Source organism: Narcine bancroftii, chromosome 8 (genome assembly GCF_036971445.1).
Source record: "Narcine bancroftii isolate sNarBan1 chromosome 8, sNarBan1.hap1, whole genome shotgun sequence".
Taxonomy (NCBI): Eukaryota; Metazoa; Chordata; class Chondrichthyes; order Torpediniformes; family Narcinidae; genus Narcine; species Narcine bancroftii.
This window is the reverse complement of record NC_091476.1, coordinates 64,496,747-64,521,951: the sequence shown is the minus strand read 5'-3', so window position 1 is coordinate 64,521,951 and position 25,205 is coordinate 64,496,747. Positions and strand designations below refer to the sequence as shown.

General features: G+C 46.9%; 1 protein-coding gene across 2 annotated transcripts in view; it reads right to left on the bottom strand.

Moving 5' to 3' along the window:
- Positions 1-25,205, bottom strand: part of syvn1 (synovial apoptosis inhibitor 1, synoviolin) — a 110,383-nt gene that overhangs the window by 71,432 nt on the left and 13,746 nt on the right. Inside the window, exons 3-7 of one of the 2 annotated variants that reach the window (XM_069893861.1) lie at positions 18,430-18,522; positions 16,003-16,155; positions 10,898-10,946; positions 4,978-5,081; positions 162-288 (exon numbers count right to left, since the gene is read on the bottom strand). In XM_069893861.1, the coding sequence (XP_069749962.1) occupies positions 162-288; positions 4,978-5,081; positions 10,898-10,946; positions 16,003-16,155; positions 18,430-18,522 (526 nt within the window). The remainder of the gene's footprint in view (positions 1-161; positions 289-4,977; positions 5,082-10,897; positions 10,947-16,002; positions 16,156-18,429; positions 18,523-25,205) is intronic. The other variant, XM_069893862.1, reaches the window with a different exon arrangement.

The window sequence follows — 25,205 nt, the reverse complement described above, 5'->3', positions numbered from 1 at the left end:
CTGCAGACTTTCGGGTTTCACTCACAACACAGGAGCCCATCACTCTGAAGTGTTTCCTGTGACTAACCAAAGGGCTCCTGCTGGTTTGTCAGTCATCATACCCTACACCCCCTCCAGCCTATAGATTACCGCAAGCATCTCAACCGCCAACTTCACCGTACCAGTCAGGAGTTCCGTGTAGAGCATATAAACGGCCTTGTTGTCCCAGGGGTTCTCGCTCTGAAGGTCGATGGAGTGCAGAATGTATTTGATGAAAATCGAGAGCACAATGGTAAGGAGTATGGCGTACTGCAAGGAACCACAACAACCAGAGTTACGGGTTCACACCACAAATCAGGAGGGGCACAGACCAGATCAAAGAACAGGCCATCTGCTGTATCCGGTGCTCTGGCTGTGGCCCCCTCTATGTCGGGGAGACTGGGAGGTTGCTTTGTTAAGTGTCTTCGCTGTGTCCGCGCGGAGACCTCCCAGTGACCGACCATTTCAATTCTATGCCCCACTCCCAGCGCCAACATAGCCTCGGGCACAGTCAAACCAAGGCCACCCGCAAATTGGAGAAACAGCAACTAATATTCCGCCCGAGCCCTTTCCAACCAGACGGCACGGACATTAACCTCCGACTTGTTAGGTCCCTCCCCTCTCTGGCTCCTTTCCTCCAGCTCTCCTTCCCTCTCCATTCAGAGAGTGACACATTCCCCCTATCACTTACCAGGGCCTTCCCCCCCCCCCCCCACTTCTCCTGTCCTCCCACCCATATCCACCTCTTGCCTGTGGGCTTATGGTCCTCTCCCTGCCTCTCACCCCCTGCCCCACCATTTTATTCAGGCTGCTTTTTGCTCACACTTGAAGGGCTCAGACCCGAAACATTAGATAAGCATCTTTGCCACAAAGAATGGGCTAAACTCAGGCAAGTGGGATGAGCTCAGACTGGTACCAGGTCAGCATGGATGAACTGGGCAGAAAGGTCTGCAATTCAATGACACCACAGAACTTTGGGAATAAATTGCCTTAAGAATTTGCTTCCCTGCACCCCAACCCTTACAGCCCAGGACTGGGGGAAATTAGAGGGTGAGCAAATTTAGGTTCTGGGGAGTCACCATCTCAGAGGATCTTTCCTGGACCCAACACACCAATAGCATCGTGAAGAAAGTCTTTCAGAGCCTCAACTTCCACAGGAATTTGTGGAGGTTTGGTATGACGCTGGAAACCCTGGAAAATTTTTTTTAGAGGTGTGGTGGAAAATGTGCTGACGGGCTGCATCAAGGTCTGGTGTGGGGGACACCAATACCCCTGAGAGTAAAGCTCTCCAAAAGGTAGTGGACACAGCCCAGGACATCACAGGCAAATCCCTCCCTACCTTTGAGAATATCTACAGGGGAAAAGGATTCAGACCACCTGGCACACACTGTTCTCACTGCTGCCATTAGGAAAGATGTATCGGTGCCACAAGACTCGTATCACCAGGTTCAGGGACAGCTGCTACTCCCTCCACCATCAGACTCCTCAACGACAAACTCTTACTTGTGCACTTTATTGATTTTCTTTTGTTCTCCCTGTATTGCAGTTTGTTTGCGTTTGTTATCTGTTTTCAGTTCTTTTATTCATTTACATGTTTTTGCTCTGTACAGTTTATTTTTGCACTACCAATTAGTGGCAATTCTGTCACATCCGCAAGAAAAAGGAGTCTCAGGGTTGTACATGATGTCATGTATGTACTGACAATAAATCGGAATGAAATAATGGCAATGCTGTCTCAGGGTTCTTACCACCCAGACCTACTACCGACAGCTCCGTACAGGCAGTTAATTTTAACATCTTACGATCACAGGGTCTGGGCCCAGGATGGCAGCGCCCGTGTTTGCCAGCAACGACAAGGGGGTTACAGCCTTCAGGGAAGTGGAGGACTGGCAGAGGGGAGCAAAAAATGGGGAGACCACCACTCCCATCACCCCCCCATGGTGAAATGTTACACCTATATTGAAAAAAAATCAATATTGTGAAATATTACACCTGTTTTATTGCATGACAATAAAGGAATCACTTGAATCTTCACTGCATACACACCCTTCCTTATAGAAGAGACCACAATTAAACAATACTCCTGTGGCAGTCTCAACACCCTGTAATGTCACATTAAAACTTCTGACTTTTGTATCCATAAGCAAGAAAAGTAGGTTATGGGTGTGAGGTAGGGAAGGTTTAAGTTAGTTGAGTAGGTCAGCAAAACACCAAAGGTCAAAGGGCCTGTACTGTGATGTACGTGTAATGAATTGTAGTGCCAGCAACTCCAGTTCAAACCTGTAAGGAGTTGTCCAGTTTCCTCCATCTCCCAAATGTAATTTGGGTGGCATGCGTTTAAATGACCAGAATTGGCTTCTACCATGCTGTGAATAAATTTAAAATGTACTAGGTATCTAAGACCCTTTGCTCCCTTCTTAATAATATTTTGCAATTTCCCTCAATTCAAATAGTTTATTTTTCTATAAACTCATCACATTATACTCCACCCACCAATTGGCCTTTTCATAGTCGGCCTCAGCATGGAGTCTGGCTCAAAAGTCGAATGAAAAGGCATTTCTTACCTGTTCATGCAGACCTACAAAAGCCCTTTCAGCCTGGGAGGTAGCTAGGGTGTTGATTCAGGAGGTGTGGTTACTGGTGTGACGCCATACGTACGCGCTGAGCAATGGCGGACTTCATTACCCATAATCCCCCACACAGCTGGAACCGCTCTGCATTTTCCAGAACAGTTCCAGCTGTGAAGGGGAGATTAAGGGCAGGGTAGTCGGCCATTGCACCACTGGCGTCGACGAGCGGCCCCGAAGGCCAAAGCAGCCCAGTGAGGTGCCGGAGGCTACAGCGCTGTCACAGCCCGCCCCAGCCTTGAGGGGCGAGCAAAATGGGTCGTGGGCTGATGATGTCACCACGACATCATCAGCCCGCCCCTAGCCAGCTGCTTGCAGCGGCATTACATTCATGCAGTGAGGCGGAGTGCAGTGCTCTACCGCTGACCCGACCCCCCCCCCCCCCCCCCCAACGAGAGAGATTGCAGTCGGCACCTTAGAGCTGACTAAGGTGCACTCCTGGAGAAAAGTCTCCTGAAGGGTGGAGAATCTCTGCCTTTACACTCAGGCTTTTTGACTGTATGAAAGGGCCTAAAATCTTGCCCATTTTGCACCTTTCAAGCAAGATTTTTTTTATTTTTTTTTATATATACATACTCGTGACAACATCCTCATCTGTCCACCACAGTGAAATCTGCTGATCATGCTCCATCAAATTCATGCAAAGCCATTGAGGGTCCAACACTGGCCCCTGCAGCACAATGCCAGCCGTGTAAAAATCAAAGGAGGTAAATGCGATGCTGGCCTTCATTTCAAGGGGAATAGAACACAAAAGCAGGGATGTAATGTTGAGGCTTTACAAGGCAATGGTGAGACCTCACTTGGCGTGTTGGGAGTAGGTTTGTGCTCCTCATTCTAGAAAGGATGTGTTGGCATTGGAGAGGTTTCAGAGGAGATTCACAAGGATGACTCCGGGAATGAAAGGGTTATCATACAAGGAGTATTTGACAGCTCTTAACCTGAACTTGTTGGAATTTAGGAGCATGAAGGAGGATTTAATTATAACATTTCAAATGTTGAAAGGCAGATGTAAAATTATTGCTTCCCACGGTGGGGGTGGAAGGGGTAAAAAAGAGTCTAGGACAGTGGTTTTCAAACTTTTTCTTTCCACTCACATACCACCTTAAGTAAATCCTTACCAATCACAGAGTGGAATGTTTGAAACCCACTGTTTTAAATCATCCCCAATGGACTCGTTACGTGCACGGTTTCAGATCTCCAAAGGAAATGGGCCAATGACAATTTTTCAAGCAAAATATTTCAATTGGGTCTAGAGCAGTGATTCTCAACCTTCCCTTCCCACCTTAAGTAACCCCTTACTGATCAAAGAGCCCCGATGACAGAGGGATTACTTAAAGCGGTAGGTGAGTGGAAAGAAAAAAGTTGAAAACCACTGGTCTCGGACAAGAGGGCAAACCAGAATTGAATGGCGTCCACTTAAAAATAGAGACGGGGAGAAATCTTTTTCAGCCAGAGGGTCATAAATGTGTGGTCTTTGTTGTCACAAGGCGGGTGTGGAGGCTGGATCATTGGATGTATTTGAGGCAGAGATTGACAGGTTCTTCATTAGTCAGGGCATCGAAGATTATGGGGAGAAAGCCAGGCAGTGGGGCCGAGTGGGAAAATGGATCAGCACGTGATTAAATAGTGGGGCAGAACGATGAGCTGAATGGCCTATTTCTGCTCCCATGTCTCATGGTAATATACTGCCACCAATCCCATCCTCAATAATCGTTTGTGATCGTTCAAAATGTCTTCTGGAAATTTAAATGTGCTACAGCCACTGGTTCCCCTTCATCTACCTGGTTTTAAAGGAGGACGACATGGTAGGTATAGCAGTTAGCACAACACCATTATTGCGCCAGCAACCTGGGTTCAAATTTGGCCCCCGTCTGCAAGCAGTTTGCATGATCTCTCCACGCCTGCATGGGTGTCATCTGGATGCTCCAGTTTCCTCCCTCCCTCCCTTCAAAAACCCTACAGTGCCATTAGTGTGTTGGGTCCAGGAAAGATCCCCCAAGATAGTGACTCCCTAGATCTCAAATTTGCTCACCCTCTCCACCTCTAATCCCCGGATGATTATAGGAATGTACACCTCTGGTTTTCCCCTCTGAAGTCAGCATCCACTCCTTGGTTGGACATGGACCATAAATGCAACAGCCACAATTAGCAATGCTTACTGTGTCTGTCCAACCAGAGATGGCCAGGGTCCTCTGGTTTGAAAATCATTTTAATTGGGAAGGAGCCAGATTTGACCCCATTGCAGGATTGCCATTTATGGTCTCACAACCCTCTTCAAGTCAACTTTCCCCAAAGGCGCCAGTTGCCGGTCCACCGGTCGGTCAAATCTCACCTCAAAGCCAAACACCAGTTGGACGGAGGCCCCTCGGGTCATGATGCTGTGACAGGCATGGTTCACGAACAGCAGGTCTAGCACGGTGAGCAAGCCCATGAGCGCTGCAGGAGGTACAAAGGTTCAGTTTTAGACTGAAGCCAAAGGACCTACATTCAAATGTCTATTCCTGGGAGAGTTAGTTCCCCCTCCCCCACCCAGTTAAAGCTTGCCACGTCGCAGCGATAGAGGTGTGTTTTGCGAGCAGATCAGAGGAACATCTTCTACAAGACATGGTACAAGACACAGTACAGAAGTGCAGAGATAAAGAGAGATCAGTTGGGGCAGAGCAACGGCAACAGTTTTACTTGTGTGGGGCTCATTCAGGAATCTGATAACAGCCAAAACATGCATCAAAACACGTCTTCTACCTGACGGGAGGATGATGAAGTGTCTATGTCTCTTTGTCTGCCTTCACCACCTTCAGAACCCTCTGCACCTTCTTAGGCAAACCATTTTCCACGCAGTTAAGCACCCGACCAAAGTGCTTTCGTTAAGGTTTCAAGATACTGCATGGAAACAGACCCCTATGCCCACGAGCCCAGGATTCAAATCAGAGGTCGATGGTGCTGTAACAGCACCGTGCTATTCACTACGTTAGACGTGCCACCCTTCTGGGGAAGTAATGGGACTTGTGCATATCCTGCCCACTGCCTCGCGTGCTCTCAGGAGAGGGAGAGCACTGGTTCCTGATGCACGCCACTGTCGATGATCTTTGGGCAGATAAGGGGACCAGTTGGGCCAGTACATCCCATATCCACAAATCTTCTTATCTCTATTGGTCTCAGATTACCTTGGCAACAGTGCACAAAGAAACCCCAGTATTAAAAAAAAATCCCACCCTAGCCACACATTCCTCACCTCCCCCCCCCCATCAAGAAGATCCAAGATCTCTCAATCTCTCACACACACACCACCACATTCAAGGAGTCTTCTCCCCGCCCCCCCCCCCCACGAAAACACTTCATATTGAGAAAAATAATGTTCTAATATCTCTAATCCAACATTGTGCATTCATTGCTGTCCTTATATCTGGGTGGACAAGCTGGGACTGCAGGCAAAACAAACTTCCCTCCACGGGACCACTACATTGTAATCTCTTCCACTACGCACCCTGCATGACAACGTTCTACAATATTTCTTTTCACCTCCATCCTTTCCTGACATTCACTTGGAGGAAGATCTCAAACTCCTGTCCTGCCAAATTGGTGCAGAATTCCCCCAAATCTGGGGAGGGGGGATGGTCCGACTGCTGGAGGCAGACAATCAGATAGTTGGAGCTCTATTACCCTGTCCTGCTTCTAAATTAACTGATAATTTTGTTGCTAAACATACATTGAGGATTTGGTTTTAATTTAGAAAACATTTGGATGCCACAGGTTTTTATTAATCAGTCTCCTTTAAGCCATTTCTTTTTTCCTTCCTTCAATACAAGATTTTGGCTTTTGTCAATGATCAGAGTTTGATATCCAAGATCTTTTCATTGTCAAAATTTTGGTCTCCTTTGAACAATTATCTTCTAAATTTAAAATAACATTTAAAAAAAGATGTTTACAGATTAGGATAATTTTTAATTACTTGATATTAAAACTCCCTCAAGATTTGCAATTAAACCAAAAAGTTGATATCAGCTGTCTATGAGCTAGTATTTTGATGTCTAGTGGTGATTCCCTTGACAAGACCAAGAAATGATGGGAACAAGAATTTCAACAAGAATTTTCTGATGCTACATGGGATTCTATTTTGAAATTAGTTAATTCATCATCTTTATGTGCTCGACATTCATTATTACAATTTGAAGTTGTATATCAAGCTTACTTTTACAAAGTTCAATTGGCTAAATACATTTTATTCTAATTTCTTGACAAAATGGGATAGATGCAAGACTGAAGAAGGTACATGATTTTATGTTTTGGTCATGTTCCTCGCTTTCCAGTTATTGGAAAAGTATCTTCTGTACCTTGTCTTTAGTTCTTAATGTTAATTTGGCTCCTAATCCTTTTCTTGCCCTATCTGGAGTAAGTCAGCTGATTTAAATTGTTCTGGGCTACAATCCCATGGAGTGGCGTTTGCTCTTATTGCAATAAGAGTTAGATGTGATGGAAGGATGCTGTCCCTCCTACACATTCTCAATGATTATCTGATGTGATGGCATGCTCGACTCTGGGAGAAAAAATAGACACTACTGATGCAATGAAATATAACTTTTCACATTTATGAGGCACTTTCCTTGATTGTTTTCAAAATTTATAAGATTATTGGATCCCGTTTGATGGTTTGGTTGCCTTTTCTTTCATACATTAATAAAATATTTAATCATAACCACAAGGGTGGAGTTAGATCATTAGAATAGTTTTTTTGAATATTTTATTTATGATTTTCTAAACTTTCTAAACTCAATTATCAAATTAGAATAAATTTTGCTTATATACATTTTTTGTCTCTTTCATAGATTTACAGATATTTGTTGATACGTTTACTTTGTTGGATATATTCTTGTTATTACCTATGTATGAGTGCGTATAATACACACACTCTAAAACTCAAATATTGGAAAAAGTGATAAAGAATGATAAAGTCAGGTGATAATGAAGTTGAACTTTGATCACTTCACTGAACTGCAAGGCGCAATGCCTGGGCAGGTGCCAGCTGACCAAAACCACCTGGAGCAAGGCTGCGGCACTGGACTCCAAGGTGCTCAGCCAGCAAGCAGGCACTTCCGTGCCGCACAGCTGGGAAGACACGTCAGCCTGAAAGAGCAGCTTAGTGGAGGCAGGAGGTCCCTTTAGTGCAACTATTAGAAGCATCTATGCAAATCCTGAACAGCAGTTGCACAGGGTAGGGAATCTTTGTTTCTTAATTTACACAAACTATCTCAGTTCCTTACCACAGTAGCACAAAACTGAAGCCTACAAATCACTGAACCTCTGCACCACTGGCAGTGCCTCCTGTGGAACACCACTAAACACAGCATCAAATAGCCTGAATATACCAAAGAGTGTCTGATCTTGGAAGCTAAGCAGGCTCAGGACTGCTCAGTACTTGGAGGGGAGACTGCTCTGGAACACCAGATGCTGTTGGTTTCTGTGAGGGGCCCTGGACAAAGTGGTGACTCTGTCTGCCTTACGGTCGACAAAAGAATTTCATGCATGTTACATTCTAAATGACAATAAGGGAACCTCTACCTTTAAACAAGTGGATGCTCCACTCTCAAAGGGACAGGGAAAATGCTGCAGCAAAGTGTGCAGAGCCAGGTGGGGTATATCCCAGTCCCCTTCAGATCACGGGTTATCATCCCATCAGCGCTCATGGAACTTTTTTCCCCTTGCATGACTACCCATAAAAATGTCGAGGGTTACTCAGCAGGTCAGGCAGTTGTTTCAGTGGACAAAGCCGTACATTAGGTCTGGAAAGAGGGCAAAAGCCAGAATAAATGGGCGGTGAGGGAGTGGGGGGTGGGGGAAACAGCATGAGCTAGGAGATGATGCATGAATCCAGGTGGGCTTGGGGGAGGGAATGGAGGCTGCCCCATCATGGTCTTCCTCCTGCATTTTGCATCCTGCACCACCACTCTGGCATCTGCCTTTACCTCCCCCAGGAACACCCTTCTTATGAGGCAATGTTAGAAGAACTGGGACTTTTCTCTTTGCAGCGAAGGAGGATGAGTGGTGACGTAGAGGTCTACAAGATTATGAGGCATAGAGAAGATAGACAATCCCCAGGATGGGAGTAGCAAACAGCAGAGGACATCTCCACAAAGGGCAGGGAGGGAAGTTTAAGGGAGACATCAGGGCATGTCACACAGTCTGTGGGTGCCTGCAATACAATTCCAGGGATATTGGTGGAAGCTGGAACAATAGGGGCATTTAAGAGACCCCTAAACATGCACGAGGATTAAAGAAAAATAGGTTTATGAGGCAGAGAGAGGTATTTATAGGTTGGCACAACATTGTGGCCTAAAGGCCTGTACAGTGCTGTTACAATATGACCAGACATCAGAAATACCACAGTTAAAACACAATGCTGGAGAAACTCAGCAGGGCACACAGCAAAGGTGAAGATAACTCACCGTTTCAGGCCTGAGGCCTTCATCAATGTAGGCAGGCACATGAATAAAATATGGGGGGGGCGGGGGGCATGGACAGGCCCTCAGGCAAAAGGTGGATAAGGGAGGAGGAAGGCTCTATGAATGGAGAGGGAAGGGGTTGGAGAGACAATGTGGGCCTGTGCTCCTCCCCCCCCCACCAGATTATTCAGATGCCTGCCAATATTTTGCTCATACTTTGATGAAGGGCTCAAGCCCGAGATGGTTACTGTATATTCTTGTGTAATAATTAAGTTTTGGGAACCAATTTTTCAAGGATGGGGGGGTTGGGATGTTGAGTATTACATGGATACTACTCTCAACCGTGCTAAGTACCTGCGTCGTTCAAGGCATCGGGTGCTCAGATGGCTGGAACAGGGTGGTGAGTCCATGCTTGGGGCATTGGGAGCACAGGTGGGTCGGGTGGGTGGCCAGGGGAAGATCGCGGGAGCTCAGATGAGGGGCGGCCAGCACCTAGGAGACTGTGGCCAAGGTGTCGGAAGCTCGGATGGGTGGGCAGCTGGGGAGAGGATCCGCAGCAGAAGCTTGGATGGGTGTACAGTCAAAAATAGAGGAGTCGACCTTTACGTGGGTCATACAGGAGAGGTCGACTTTTGCATAGGATAGACTATTACTCAAGTACATTAGATGTATTTTTATCTCCGCTGAGTTTCTCCAGCACTCTTTCTCAGTTACTCTGCCTGCAGACTTTGGTGCTTGACTCCATCAGAACTGCCATAATGGCTGCAGAATATCACAGAGCTTGGTCAGGAAAGGCATGGAATAATATCAAGGAACGATTACTCTCCTGCTCCTTAACCCTTTAAATCCAAGTTAACCTGCCCACTGGGATTGTACAAGGACAACTTGATGAAACAGCATTCTCTCCAGCCCTCGGTGCAAAAACATGCAGACACACCACCAGATGTAATGCATATACAGACAAACATAGAACATTACAGCACAGTACAGGCCCTTCAGCCATGGATGTTACGCTGACCTATACACCCAAAATAAAACAAAACCCTCCCTACCTCATAGCTCTCTATTTTTCCTTTCATCCATGTGCCAGAGTCTCTCAAATTCCCTTGTTCCAGCCTCCACCATCACCTCTGGCAATGCATACAAGGCACCCACAACTCTTTAAGAATGTCTCTCCTAAACCTTCCCCCCCCCCCCCCCCCCCCCCCCACTTTCACTTTGTACAGATTTCCTCTGGTGTTTGCTACACCCTGCCCTGGGTAAAAGGAGCTGGTTGTCTACTTTATCTGTGCCTCTCAGAATCTTGTAGGCCTCTATTACATCTCCTCTCATCCTTCTTCACTCCGAAGAGGAAAGCCCCAGCTCTGCTAACCTTGCCTCACAAGGAACATTTCCCAATCCAGACAATATCCTGGTAAATCTCCTCTGCGCCCTCTCCATCGCTTGCACATCCTTCCTGCAACGAGGTGACCAGAACTTCTCATCCAAGTTTGACCTTCCAAAATCCTCAACGAATATGTGCGCCCTCTTCAAGCAACGAGAAGGCAGTAGGGAAATCTACTTTGCGAATTACATCAGAAATTTCCCCAGTGATGCCATTATCAATCGTGGAGTTCTGCCCAACTCTCTCAGAATGTTGAAAGGGAGGGGGAATAAAATGGCAGTTTACCCCAGAGCCAATTAGACTGAAGCACTCCTCCCCCTTGATCTAGTATCGGTCCACTCATCCACACTGAGCACACCCATACTTCACCAAATCCATAAACCCCAAAGCCAAGGGCCACTCAGAGCATGCCCCAATACCATGGTACTCACAGGTGACACGGAAGTGAAACAGCACCGAGATGTTCGGACTCCTCTCCATCTGTGGAGGAACAGAAGCAGGTGACGGTAGAACGTGTGGGTTTGACAACAAGGGCAGAGCTACTAACAAAGCAAAACCCTTCATCTGGTCAGCAGGCCCCCCCTACCCCAAAACAACAAAACCTACCTCCCACCACTCCTGGGTTCAGAAAGGATACTGAAGTAATTTACTAGGACGTTGCCCTGGATTAGAAGATTCAAGGCGGGAAGAGGTTTGCAGTCGGTGAATGTTGTGCAATAAGGAGACAAGAAATAGTAGCATCTGACCAATCAAGCCTACTCCAATGAGATCATGGCTGATCTGATGATCTGCTCATCTTCATTTACCTGCCTTTCCCCCATTATCCCTTCATTCCCCTAAGTAACAAAAAAACCTTGTCTTAAATACATTTTCTTGTGTCGCCTCCATTGCTTCAATGGGCAACAAATTCGACAGAATTACCATCCTCTGGGAAAAGCAGTTCCTCTACTATCTCAAATCCAGAGGCTGTTCCCTAGTTCTCGTCTCCCCATCAATGGAAACAACTTACCCAACTCTATCTTATCCATATCTTTCATAATTTTGATGTTTCTATAAATGGGCGAAGCAAGCACCCCAAGGATGCGAGCTTAAACCAGTGTTCCATCTGTTATACACCCATGGCTGTGGGGCCAGGCACAACTCCAAAGCCAATGATACCACAGTTGTTGGTGGAATCACAAACAACAATGAGGAAGCGGACAGAAGGGAGATAGATCAGTTCATTGAATGGCGTAACAACAATGACCTTGGGCTCAACGTTAGAAAAAAAAAACAAGGAGATAACTGAAGACTTCAGGAGGAAGTCAGGGGAACACGACCCAGTCCTCATCAAGGACTTAGTGGAGACAGACATGAACTTCAAGGATCTCCGAGGATCTGTCCTGGAGCCTCCACGTTGATGCAATCACAAAGAAGGCTCGCCAGCGGCTATACTTTGAGAGGAGTTGGAGGAGATTCAGGATGTCACCGAAGGCTTGCGTAAACTTCTACAAGTGGACCGTGGAGAGCATTTTGGCTGGCTGCATCACTGCCTAGGTATGGAGGTGCCAACTCTCAGGACAAGAATAAACTCCAAAGGGTTGTTAATTCACCTGCAACATCAAAGGGCGGCAGATTTCACTCCATTGAGGACATCCACGAGGCGATGTTTAAAAATAAAAATCAGTTTCTATCCTCAAAGACCCCCACCACCAGGCCAAGCCCTCTTCACTCTGCTACCATTAGGGAAAAGGTACAGGAGCTTAAAGATGAGCACAAGGTCAGCTTCTTCCCCGTTGCCATCAGATTCCTGAATGATCAATGAACCAAAGACACTGCTGCAGTTTTAATGCACTACTATTTTCATAGTAATGTTGCAAGATGCTTATAATATGAATGTTGCTCTATGACACTGCCGCAAAACCCCAAATTTCATGACTTGTTCATGACAATAAATCCTGATCATCTCTCATTCTTCTGAATTCCAGTGAGGGCAGTCCCAGACGTCTCAACCTCTCCTCGTAGGACAACTCCCTCATCTCTGGAATCCACCTGGTGAACCTCCTCTGCACCAGCGCCAAATCTAGTACATCTTTCCTCAAGTCAGGAGACAATTGCATGAAGTGCTGCAGATGTGGCCTCATCAGTACTTTGTGCGGTTGCAGCAGGACCGCCCTGCTCCTAAATTCAGTCCCTCGGGCAATGAAGGCCAACATTTCGTTTGCCTTTTTGACAGCCCCCTGCACCTGCACCTGCAGGCCCTTCTGCACAGCAGCATGCTACAATCGCTTGCTATTTAAATAATAATCTACACACAATTGCTGAAGAAACACAGGTCACACAGCACCTACAGGAAGCAAAGGGATATAAGCCACGTTTTGGGCCACACCCCAGTATCTCTAGCACTTTTGAGCATTGCTGGACAAGTTGCTTTATCTGGCACATTAGAGAGAGAGGGGAGATCTGATTGGAGTTCATAAAATTCTGAGAGGCGTAGACCTGGGAGACAGAATCTTTGCCCTCCCCCCCCCACCACCCCAGAATTAAAATGTCGAACACTAGAACATATAACCACATGGAGCAGGCCCTTCAGCCTACGATATTGTGCCTACCTATACGAACCTACTCAACAAGCCAAACCTTCCCTACCTCACACACATAACCCTCCATTTTTATTGCATCCTTGTGTCTAAGTCTTAAATATCCCCATTGTACCAGCCTTCACAGGTAAGGCATTCCAGGCATTCGCCACTTTTGGAGTCAAAAAAACTTACACCCAACGTCTCCCCCAAACCTTCCTCCCCTCACCTTAAACAGATGTCCTCTGGTATTTTCTATTGTTGGCCTGGGGGGAAAAAAAGTGCTGGCTGTCCACCCAATCTATGCGTCTCATAATCTTCAGGGCAACTATTAAGTCATTCTCTCTCCCCCCCCCCCCCCCCCCAGAGTTACGTTAGCGTTCCCTCATAAAACATTCTCCAATCCAGGCAACAACCTGGTAAATCTCTTCACCTTCTCCACAGCTTTCACATTTGCACATCCTTCCAGTAATGAGACCACCAGAACTGAACGCAATATTCCAAGTGCGATCTAACCACATGAACTGCAACATCATCTCACGGCTCTTGAACTCACCCCCCCCGACTAATGAAGGCCAACGCAACACAAGCCTTCTAACTACCTGCACAGCAACCTTGAGAGATGCCTGGATTTGGACCCCAAAGTCCCTTTGTTGTTCGACGCCATTAACCTTGTACTCTGCCTTAGAGTTCAACCTCCCAAAATGCATCACAGCTCTTATCCAGATTGATCTCCAACTGCCACTTCCCCAGCCCACTTTGCATCCTGTTTATATATCATGCTGTAACCTATCGTAACCTTTTACACTATCCACAGCACACCAACCTTCATGTCAAAACCTACTGACTTATCCTTCCACTTCTTCATCCAGGTCATTTACAAATGTTAGACAGCAGGGGGACCCCAGAAAAGAACCCTGCAGAACTCCACTGAGCTTCAGGTAGAATATATTCCATTTAGTACTCCGCTCCCCTCCCCCCCAACACGGCTTTCTGCAGGCAAGCCAATTCAGAATTCACACAGCCTCATGACTTGCTGAACAAGTCTACTATGGTGGGGAAAGGCAGGGGCGGAGAACCTTGTCAAATACCTTACCAAAATCCACATTCGCCACATCTAACTGCCTACTTTCAATGTCTTTTGTCACTTCCTCAAAAAAACTTAATTAGGCTTGTGAAACACAAAGAAAGTCATGCCGATCATCTCGGAGAAGACTATGCTTCTTTAAAGGCTCGTAAATCCTGTCCCCCAAAAGTCTTCTCCAATAGTTTTCCCACAACCGACACAACACTCTCTGGTCTACAATCCCTCATATTCATTTTTTGAAGGCGAGGTGGAAAAATTTTAAGGAGATGTGAGGAGCAAGGTTTTTGTTTAAATGAAAAGCATGGGGTTGGGCCTGGAATGGCCTGCCAGAAGTAATGGTGCAAGCAGATATAATAGAAATGTTTAAAAAGCTTCTAGTCAGGGGTGGCCTGACATACAGGACAGTAACATTTCTGCCCATGAGGCCATGTCTCCCAATTAACCTACGTACTTATGGGCTGAAATGATCTGTTACCATGTTGTGTGCCTAAATTAAATATTAAAAAGGTTAGTCACCCTGTTCCAGATAGACAGGGCGGGGCGGTTAGCGTAGCGGTTAGCGTAGCGGTTAGCGTAGCGGTTAGCGTAGCGGTTAGCGTAGCGGTTAGCGTAGCGGTTAGCGTAGCGGTTAGCGTAGCGGTTAGCGTAGCGGTTAGCGTAGCGGTTAGCGTAGCGGTTAGCGTAGCGGTTAGCGTAGCGGTTAGCGTAGCGGTTAGCGTAGCGGTTAGCGTAGCGGTTAGCGTAGCGGTTAGCGTAGCGGTTAGCGTAGCGGTTAGCGTAGCGGTTAGCGTAGCGGTTAGCGTAGCGGTTAGCGTAGCGGTTAGCGTAGCGGTTAGCGTAGCGGTTAGCGTAGCGGTTAGCGTAGCGGTTAGCGTAGCGGTTAGCGTAGCGGTTAGCGTAGCGGTTAGCGTAGCGGTTAGCGTAGCGGTTAGCGTAGCGGTTAGCGTAGCGGTTAGCGTAGCGGTTAGCGTAGCGGTTAGCGTAGCGGTTATCACAAATGCATTGTGATAAATGCAACAATGGAGATGCTTCATTAATTTATCAGTTCTGGACATGTCAGAGTCTTGAGAAATATTGGAGCAAAGTACTTCCAACTTTCTCCACACTTTTTGAAGTTAATTTTAAACCTAATCCCATCTGAGCTGCATGTATGAGCTTTTATTTCTCTTATGGCTAAGCGGGTGGTGTTGCTTAGATGGAGGGACGATACCCGCATTCACAGCCTGAGACTCGTGGATTTGTGGAATCTGTTGCCACACCCAGCTGTGGAGGCCCATTCATTGGGAGAGTTTAAGGAGAAGACTGATAGGTATCTAATTATTCAGGGTATCAAGGGACATGGGGAAAAGGCCAGAAACTGGAACTAGACACAAGAAGGCTTTAGCTCAGGTTGGAGTTGTGGAGCAGACTCAATGGGCCGAATGGCCAAACCACTCCCAGCCCACCTACATCTAGGATGGATGTTCTCCATGAGGGAGGGCCACAGACTGAAATAATATAATCTTTTATGTCATCAGTAAGAGAGAAGTACGGAAGAAGCCAACTCCACTTGACTGCTTCACATGGAAGGGGGCCCCATAAATTTTGAGCAGAGTCCCAAAGAGAACATAATAAAAAGGTTGAGAGTGGCTGTTGAACCTTGAGGCTCCTTATTAGAAGACCGACCCAGTCAGTTCAACATCTTTTTTTTGGCTCCTTCTCACCAGTATTCAAGCAGTTCTTGTCCCTTGGAAGCAGTTTCAAACAATTATGCTTTATCACTTAATCAAGATGTGATGATAAAACAATTTCATCTGGAGGTGGATGCAAACTGGAGAACTACAGGCAACTGGAATGTGTCCCACATGCACACAAACCACACCCCCCCGATCCCCGCACCAGAAACACTTACAAAGTCGACGCGGTCCTCAGCCAACCAGTGGAAGCACTTGAGGAAGAGGAGCAGGGTGAAGATGGCCACAAAGCGCGGGCTGAAGTCGTCCCTGAAGACCGTGAATGCCAGGCAGGTCTCGGTCACGGCATACCAGGATCGCTCGATCAAGTGCTGGGGAACATGAAGGAAAGAGGCTGTTGCTCAATCCGTCTCAAAGTAATAAGCTCATCCAGTTTTCGGGTGGGGAGGATGGGTTGATAGGGTGTTTAAAGAGGTCATATAGTGAGTTGGCTTGAAGATAGGTTACAACAGGATATGGACAGGATGCAGAATTGGGTGAAGTGGCAGATGGAGGTCAATCAGGACAAGTGTGAAGTGATGCACTTTGGAAAGTCGAACTTGAACGTGGAGAAGATAGAAGGGCCGAGAAGCTTGAGGTCTAAATCCACAGATCCCACAAGGCTGCTGTGCAAGGTTGATCGGGTAGTGAAAAAGGCATATGGTACGCTGACCTTCATTAGTAGGAGGATCGAGTTCAAGAGCCACGAGGAAATGGTGCAGTTCTATAAAACTCTGGCCAGACCACACTTGGAAATATCGTGAAACAGAAAAGTCTGCCAGATGCTGCAATTGTAGTAAAAACGCAAATGCTGGAGGAAGTCAGTATCCACAAGAGGTAAAGAGACATCTCTGATGTTCCAGGCCTGAGCCCTTCTTCAAGGTGCAAGCAAAAAAGCAGGCAGGTGTCAGATTAAAAACTGGAGAGAAAGGGGGAAAGAATGCGAGGGAGTCCAGACTAACAAACACAATTGGATATGAGAGGAAAGGTGAGAATTGATTGAGGTGACACGGTAGTGTAACTCTTCACACAGCAAATAGAAAGATCCTTAACTAACTTTTCTAGCCTGTACCCGTCCTCAAAGTATGGACAATAAGCTGGCAGGTGCAGGGGAGGAGAACAGGCCCCCAGGGTGAAAGGGCACAAGAAACCCAAGCTGATAGCTTTCTCAATGGAGGGAATGGGGTGGAGAGCTGGAAGAAAAGGAAACTGAGGGATCAGGAAAGGACGCAGACAAGGGTCCAGCTGAATCCAATTTGCAGGGGGCCTTGCTCTGACAGTACACAAAGCCATGGGCAGACACACGTGGGGTGGAGAATTGAAATAATTGGCAACTGGGAGATCCCCATCATTGATGCAGAAAGAGGGAAGGCACTCAGTGAAAGGATCTGCCAGAAGTTGTCCTCATCTTAATTTTTGGAACCACAGAAACGAGCAAGAGCATTGCAATTGTGACAATCGTGGCAAATCTATAAACAAGAACATAAAGCAACGATCCAGACACCAAGGCGGCACCGTACACCTCACCAGGCTCTGCCGGTGGTTCCTTCGAGTCGCTACAAAGAGTCAAGTAGCTACATTGGCGGTGTGGAGGGACCGGACAAAAATAGTCAGTGCGGTTTCTACTGGGTGTTGGAAGCTGGCACAGACCTTGCAGTGCAGAAATGCAAGGCGTTTTCTCCTCTTTAACACAGGGAATGAGCCCAGAAACAAGGGGCTAGTCATTGATCATAACTACTCTATGGTCAAAGAAAATAGAATCATGACCAGCATAACTGGGGAGAGGAAAGAAGGGGAAAAAAAATTGTTTGATGACAATTAAATAGAGCAGCATTTGAAAAGGAACCCAAGACAACATTAGTGGAGCCAAATCTTAGACTAGTGCTTCTCTTGAAGTTGGGGGGGGGGGGGTGGAGAAGGGAAGCCATTAACTAGCTGTTCCACTGGAACATGGCCTTTCCAGTCTCGTTTGCCCTGGCAGTAAATCTTGCAGAAAGATTATCGGTGGCAGCCATTTCTGTCGGATGTGAAAGTCCACAAGCCTGTTGGCCCCACTCCCAAGTGTGGGGGGGGAGGGGGGGCACACATCATAGGTCTGGAGGGTCCTACCATTGACTTTCCTCTTGTATTTGACCTCCCTACACTTGACTGATTAACCTCAATTGCCAATTCTCCACCCTGCTGGGCCCTTTGACAACCATCCACAGCTCTGAGAGTTTGTCTCGTCTGCAAACTGACTAACCACCCCAACCACATTTATACCCAATAAATCAGGAACCATTCAGCCCATCACTGGACCACAGCCCATTTAAGGGGAACATGGACTGAAATCACAAAATATGTTTTGTGGTCAGTAGGAGAGATGTACAGAAGAAACCAACTGGGATGCTAGTCATGAAAGGGGGCCCATGAACTTTGGGCAGAGTCCCAAGGGGAACCACAGCTAAACAGTGGAGAATGGCTGCTATAAATGACAGAACTGATTGCTTCTCTGCAGATGCTGGCTGACTCGCTCAGCATTTCCCGCAGGAGCAATTTTCACACCACCCCAGATTTCAGTGCCTCAGGCAGTTAACAGCACGCACGAGGCCGTGAAGCAGTCTCACCTCCATCTCTGCAGCACGCAGTTGCCCAAAGAACACCTTCCGCATGAACTTGCCAACCAGGAAGACCAGGACAAATGCCTGGATGTACAGCACCTGTCCGAAAACAAATGCAAACTCTGTCAGCACACAGGACAAGGCCAACATGACCAGGAGAGGATGGCAGAAACAAAAGGTGAAATCCCGAGGAAACAGAGTTGTTGGAGAATATCAGCAGGTCGGACAGCACTATTGGACAGTCAGTGTGTCATGCGAGGTCTCTATCAAGTCTTGCTTAGGACAGATTACCATTACCATGTTACCATCCCCTCCCGCTTACACAAAGAAAACTGGCAATTAATTCTTGTACAATTCTTTAATGCCCATATAGTACCAGCCTCCATCTAGCAATGCATTCCAGGAACCCACAACTCTCCAGGTTTTAAAACTTACCCCTGACGTCTCCCCTAAACTTTTCTCCCTTCACCTTGTACAGATGTCTCTGCTGTTTGCCACTCCCACTCTGGGGAAAAAAGTGAGTCAGAGGACTCATCCTCTCATCCTTCTACACTTCAAAAAGAAAAGTCCCAGCTCTGCTAACCTTGCCTCACAAGACATTTTCCAATCCAGTCAACATCCTGGTAAATCTCCTCTGTCCCCTCTCCATAGCTTCCACATCCTTCCTGCAATGAGGTGACCAGAACTTTTCATCCAAGTTTGACCTTCCAAAATGCATCACTTCACACTTTTCCACCATCTGCTACTTTTCCCTAACTCTACATCCTGTAGGTAACCCACGACAGCCTTTGTATCATCTGCAAACTTACTGACCCATCCCTCCACTTCTTGTGTCCAGGTCGTTTGTTAAAAAAAAATCACAAATGGCAGGGATCCCAGAACAGATCCCTGCAGAACTCCACTCGTCACCGCCCCATTCCCAGGCAGAATACACTCCTTATACTACGTATACTGTTGAAAGCCCGTTGATTTCTACAGGCAAGTCGATTCTGAATCCAAACAGCCAAGGTACCATGAATCTTGGGCTTCATTAATTTTTTTTAATGAGTCTCTCATGGGGGACCTTGTCAAATACCTTACTAAAATTCATATATCTGTAGGCTGCAGGGTAAAGCCCTACCTGAAAAAGCACATGCCCTAAATTCAGTGCCAAAAGAATGCAGCATCGTCACATGGTGAAACAGGAGGGTGAGAGCCTCCCTGCATCATAAAACTCGCAACATTATTGCAGTAACAGAATGGATGGGGGAAGACACTGGATCTGCCTTTCCTTCCTCCATCCTGGAGAGGTTTACCACCTTTAATCAATCCACTGCTTTATTCGCTTAAGGCAGGGGTGTCAAACTCAAATTCACGGAGGGCCAAAATTAAAAACTTGGACTAAGTCAAGGGCCGAACTAAATATTTATTGAAAATTTTCAACAACATCTGCATGCTTTCTCTTCTTTCAACATATGTAATGTTAAACTTTTTCTTATTAAAATAAATGTTTAATAATAGTTTTGGATAAACTCTTTCATTGTCATTGTCATTGGCCCATTTCCTTTAGCGTTCTGAAACCGTGCACATGACGAGTCAAAGAGGGACGATTAAAGCAGTGGTCTTCAAACTTTTTCTTCCCACCCACAAACCACCTTAAGCAATGCCTTACTAATCACAGAGCACCAATGGCACAGGGACGCGAGTGGAAAGAAAAAGGTTGAGAAGTGTTGTATTGTGGTAACTCCACATCTGATTAGGTTAATTGTTAGGCAAGTGGTCAGAGAAGGACCCCCCCCCACCCCAAGAAAGGTTTAAATCACAGGAACAAAATAAGCTTCCGTCTCACTGCTCCCAATCTTACACACAGTCCTGATGTGGAATGTGGGGTCGCAGCTCCAAGTTCACCCGAGTTCAGGTGCTGTCTGTGTGGAGTTTGTACGCTCTCCCCTTGTCTTGGACCAACAGGTCGGTCGCCTGATGAAGGCACCTGAACCCCCCGTTGAAACGCCGGCGTCCGGGGTGGTGGAGGAATTGGCTGAGAAGTGCGCGTTGCTTCCACCCCGCTCCCATGGTTGGAGAGGGATTAAACTGCGATCTCACGACGCCAGGCTCGTCTCCAACAAAAGGAGCGGGAGGCAGGGTCCACCGCGCACGGAGCGAGTGGGAAGGCATCGCCAACGAGATGTTCAGTCCGGTGTCGCCGCTGAAGCGCAGACCCAGCGAGGATGGTCCCCAACTCCAGCCGCATCTGTGTGTCCGGGAGCCGGGCGCGCTGAGTGCGGCGCTCCAATCCACTGGATTCGGGACTCTGAGATCCCTCCACACCTCCAGTGTCTTCATTTTCACCTTCAGTGTGCATGCGCTATACTGGCGCGGCAGCCAGCGGGCCAACACTAATATATATTTAATATGATCTTGCGGGCCAAATATAATTATATCGCAGGCCAAATTTGGCCCGCGGGCCAGAGTTTGACATGTGTGGCTTAAGGCATTAAATGAGGAAGTCTGAAGACACTACAATTGTAGCCTACACCAATGCTGGAGAAACTCCACAGGTCATGCAGCGTTCTTTGTGTAGCAAAGACACATAACCCAACATTTCAGGCCCAAGCCCTTCATCAAAGTATGAGCTAAAAGAAGGCAGGTGGGGAGAGGGGTAGGTTCTAGGAATGAAGGGAGCAAAGAGCTGGAGGAGACAGAAGGATAAAAGAGTGGCCTAATGGAGACTGGCGACATAAAACTTGGTTGGAGAGGACCCAAACTGAATATATTAGGAGTCGCCCCTCTAAATTACTGGTGACCCTAGTTTGTTAGTGAATGAGGCCATGGACAAACATGTCAGTATGGGAGTGGGGAACAGAATTGAAACTGTTGGCAACTGGGAGATTCCCGCCATTGCTGCGGAGAGCACGATGATGTTCAGCCAAACCATCTCCCACAATGCATCCAGCCTCTCCGACGTAGAGGAGGCCACAACCAGATGAGCCCCACAGATTCACGCGTTGCTTTGCTTGGAAAGACAGCTTCGGGCCCCGAATGGTGGCTATGGCGGCCCCTTGCAGCACCTCACAAAATAAAGGACGAACGTGAAGACCCAGCAGGCTACACGAGGCCTGCAGTGCTGCTCTCCAATTGGCAACAACTAAAGGTGCCTAACTGGCCTATCAAGGAAAGCAGATCACAAATGCACCAATCAGAGGTGAGGGGGCTTTGACTACACCCCTCAGTTCGAGAATAAAAGCAGGGCTGTGAGCCCAATAAAGCTCAGCGTTAACTACACTCAACTGGGGTTCGGGTCGTTCTTTCTGATAACAGCGTACTCTTTCTGAGCTAACCTGAACGAAGCTATAACCTCTCCTGTGGTATAGGCTCCCCAGAGCCCTAGCTACAATGCTTCATTTGTTAACCGAGTTAATGTTCCAGGGAATTTGATTTATAATTTAATTTATACAAATTAAATTTATTTACAGCACAGTTGAAGCCAAATCCAATCATTTAAACCCACACTCCCCAAATTAGTCCAAAAGCCCACACATTTTGGAGGGAGGAAACCAGAGCACTTGGGGAAAACCCACTCAGACATGGGGAGAATATACAAACTCCCTACAGATAGCGTCAAATTCGAAACTGGTCGCTGGCATTGTAATAGTATGCACTAACCGTGCCACCCAAAACCAGATTACAACCAGAATAAAAATTATTGCAGAGTCAAACTAGCTTGCGAGTCACCCAATGTTACTGTCTGCAGTCTCTCTCGAACGATTTCTCTCAGGTGTGACACACGAAATGTGAAAGCTCGCAGCTTCCTTTGTTGAAAAGATCCCCATCTTCCTGAGGTCATTATACCAGCAGCAATCAGCGTCATCAGCTCACCACCAGTACTTTTATTATCTGTGAAAGCTACTCATTTTTGTAGTTAGACAGGAAATCTGCAGACACTCTGAAAGTAGTGCAACACACAAAAATGCCGCAGAAACTCAGCAGGTCACACAGTGTCTATGGTAAGCAAAGGAAAAAAAAAACAAAAAAAAAACAAAACACATTTTGGTCCCGAGCCCTTCGTCAAGCTACGAGCAAGCAGGCAGGCACCTGAATGAAAAAGTGGTGAGCGAAGGGGGCAGGGGCCAACAGTCAAGAGGTCAGAGGTGGATATGGGTGAGAGGGCAGAAAAAAGATGAAATGTGGGAGTTCTCTGAATGAAGAGGTAAAGAGATGGGAAGCTGGAGGAGCCTAACTGAAACTGGAGAAGTCAATGTTAACACCGCCTAGTTGGAGAGCACCCAGATGGAACATTAGACGGTGTTCCTCCAGCTTCCGGGTAGCCTCAGTTTGGCAGTGCATGAGGTCACAGGCAGGCATGTCGGTGTGGGAATGGGGAGTGGAGCTGAAATGGTTGATCACTGGGAGGCTACTGCAGTGGATAGTGAAGGGGCTCAACGAGGCGATCTCCCAATCTCGCTGCCGTAGGCTAGGCCACAACAGGAGCACCGGATTCAGTCTGTGACCCATGCAGATTCACAGGCGAAGCGCTACTTCATTTGGAAGGGCTGGTTGGGCCCCAAATGGTGGAGGAGGTGTGGGCAGAAATGGAGCATTTCTGTTCACTGAGAACTTTTTATTCAGCAAGTAGACAAGATGCAGAGTTGGGCAAAAGGTAGGTGGAGTTCATTCTGGATCAGTGTGAGGTGATGCATTTTGGAAGATCAAACCTGAAGGCTGAGTACAGGGTTAATGGTTGGATACTTAACAACATGGGGTCCAAATACATACATCTCTCAAGGTCGCCGCACAGGTTGATAGGAAAGTTAAGAAGGCCTATGGGACGCTGGGCTTCATGGGACAAGGGATCGAGTTCAAGAATAGAGAAGTCATGTTGCAGCTCTACAAATCTCTGGGTGGACCACACGTGCTCAGTTCTGGTCACCTCATTACAGGAAGGATGTGGAAGCTAAGGAGAGAGGGAAGAGGAGATTTACCAGGATGTTTCCTGGATTGGAAAATGTCTAATGAGGCAAAGTATTTATAAACACAGAGTTGTGGGTGCCTGGAGTGCCTTGCCAGGGCTGGTGGTGGAGGCTGAAACATTAAAAACATAAGAGACTCAGACTGACACATGGATGAAAGAAAGAGGGTTTATGAAGTAGGAAGGGTTTATGTTTTTTGTAAGAATCTATAGGTCAGCACCACATCAAGGGGTGAAGGGCCTGTACTGCATCAGAATGTTCTAAATGTTGGAGCCACAACTCAGGAGGAAAAGTTGGTCCAACATGTACCCACCCACCAGGAAGTCTATTGCAATTCTAACCCACTACTTTGTAAACCCCTCTAAAAAAAAAGTAGCTATTAACTCAACCCAAAAGCTGATAGATTTACTACATCCACAATAAAGCATAGTATCAACCCTGGATTGTCATGGTCCTTGGAGAATGCTCAAACAGTTCAATGAACCCAGACCAAGTGTGAACTCCAAAGGTCAGAGAGCACTGTTTCATCAGGTTGTACTTGTACAACAGGATGTTAATAAACTCTGAGGAGAGCCTGTTAGGCCACCTGGCTTGAAATGCCCAACATCAGGTTTGTTTATTATGTCCCTCTACATACATAACCAGATGCATTGCACGCACACAAATCACATAGCATAAAGATAAAATTCAAAACGCCAATAAATATTTAGGAATAATTGTCATCTGATCACAAAAGTACAACCTGAAAACAGCACTCTGCGGTTATCTGTGCAAAACACGTCGACATACAACCAGATATTACACACACAGGACAAATATTCATAAATCAATCAATTATGGACTCATGAATGAGAGTCTCTGAGGCTTTGAGCAGTTCACTATCTGTGGGAACAAACCGTTCCTCAGCCGGGAGGTGTTGGCTGATACTCCTGAATCTCTTCCACGATGGGAGTAGCTGAAAGATGCCGTGTGTGGGATAGGGGTCCTCAATGATTTTGCATGCCCTCTTCACATAATGATCCTGGTAGATCATGGCTATGGGGGGGTGGGGGGAAAAAAGAGAAAGAAAATAATCCTCTCTGCCACTCTTATCGACCTGTGGATTGGCCTCCAATCCATTTCTCTGCAGCAACCATAGAAGGGTCTGCATTTCACCAGGAGGTATTTTATCTCTGTTGAGCAGAAGGTTTTCACAAAGATATTAGTGCACCAGTTCATGTTGATGTAAATGCAGTGGTCCGTCTCGAGTTTTACCAGAAGCAGTAGTGTCTCTGTCTACCCCGAAGGAAATAAGGCCATCCAGCTGGATTGCCGAGTCTGGAATGGTACCCTAGAGCCACATTTCCGTAATCACCAGAGTACAGCAACCCTGTCTCTGTCTACCCTGAAGGAGATGAGGCCATCCAGCTGGATCACCGAGTCTGGAAGGTGCCCTGGAACCACATTTCTGTAATCACCAGAGCACTGCAGCCCTGCAGTTCTCTCTGGTTGAGATGTAGCCTCAGATCATCCATTTTCTTCTCCAAAATTGTCAGGAGTGCAGGTCTGAAGGGGTTAACTCTCAGTCTAACCCTGATGCCAGCCCAGTTGGCACACAACTGCCTCACCAACAGAACTTCTGATAGCTTCCCATGCGTCTCCCATGATCGGCTCCGCGGTGTGCAGCACTCAGTGCTCCCCACTCCAGCAGGTTTAAAACTGCACAGAAAGTTCAGTTAGCTTTTTGTATTTTAATCAGTGCTTCCCGACGTAGCGGGTTGGGACTTTATCCTTCTCAGGAGCTGAGGTGGGTGTTGCAACCTTTCACTCCACGATGAATTTTGGAATTAATTACTC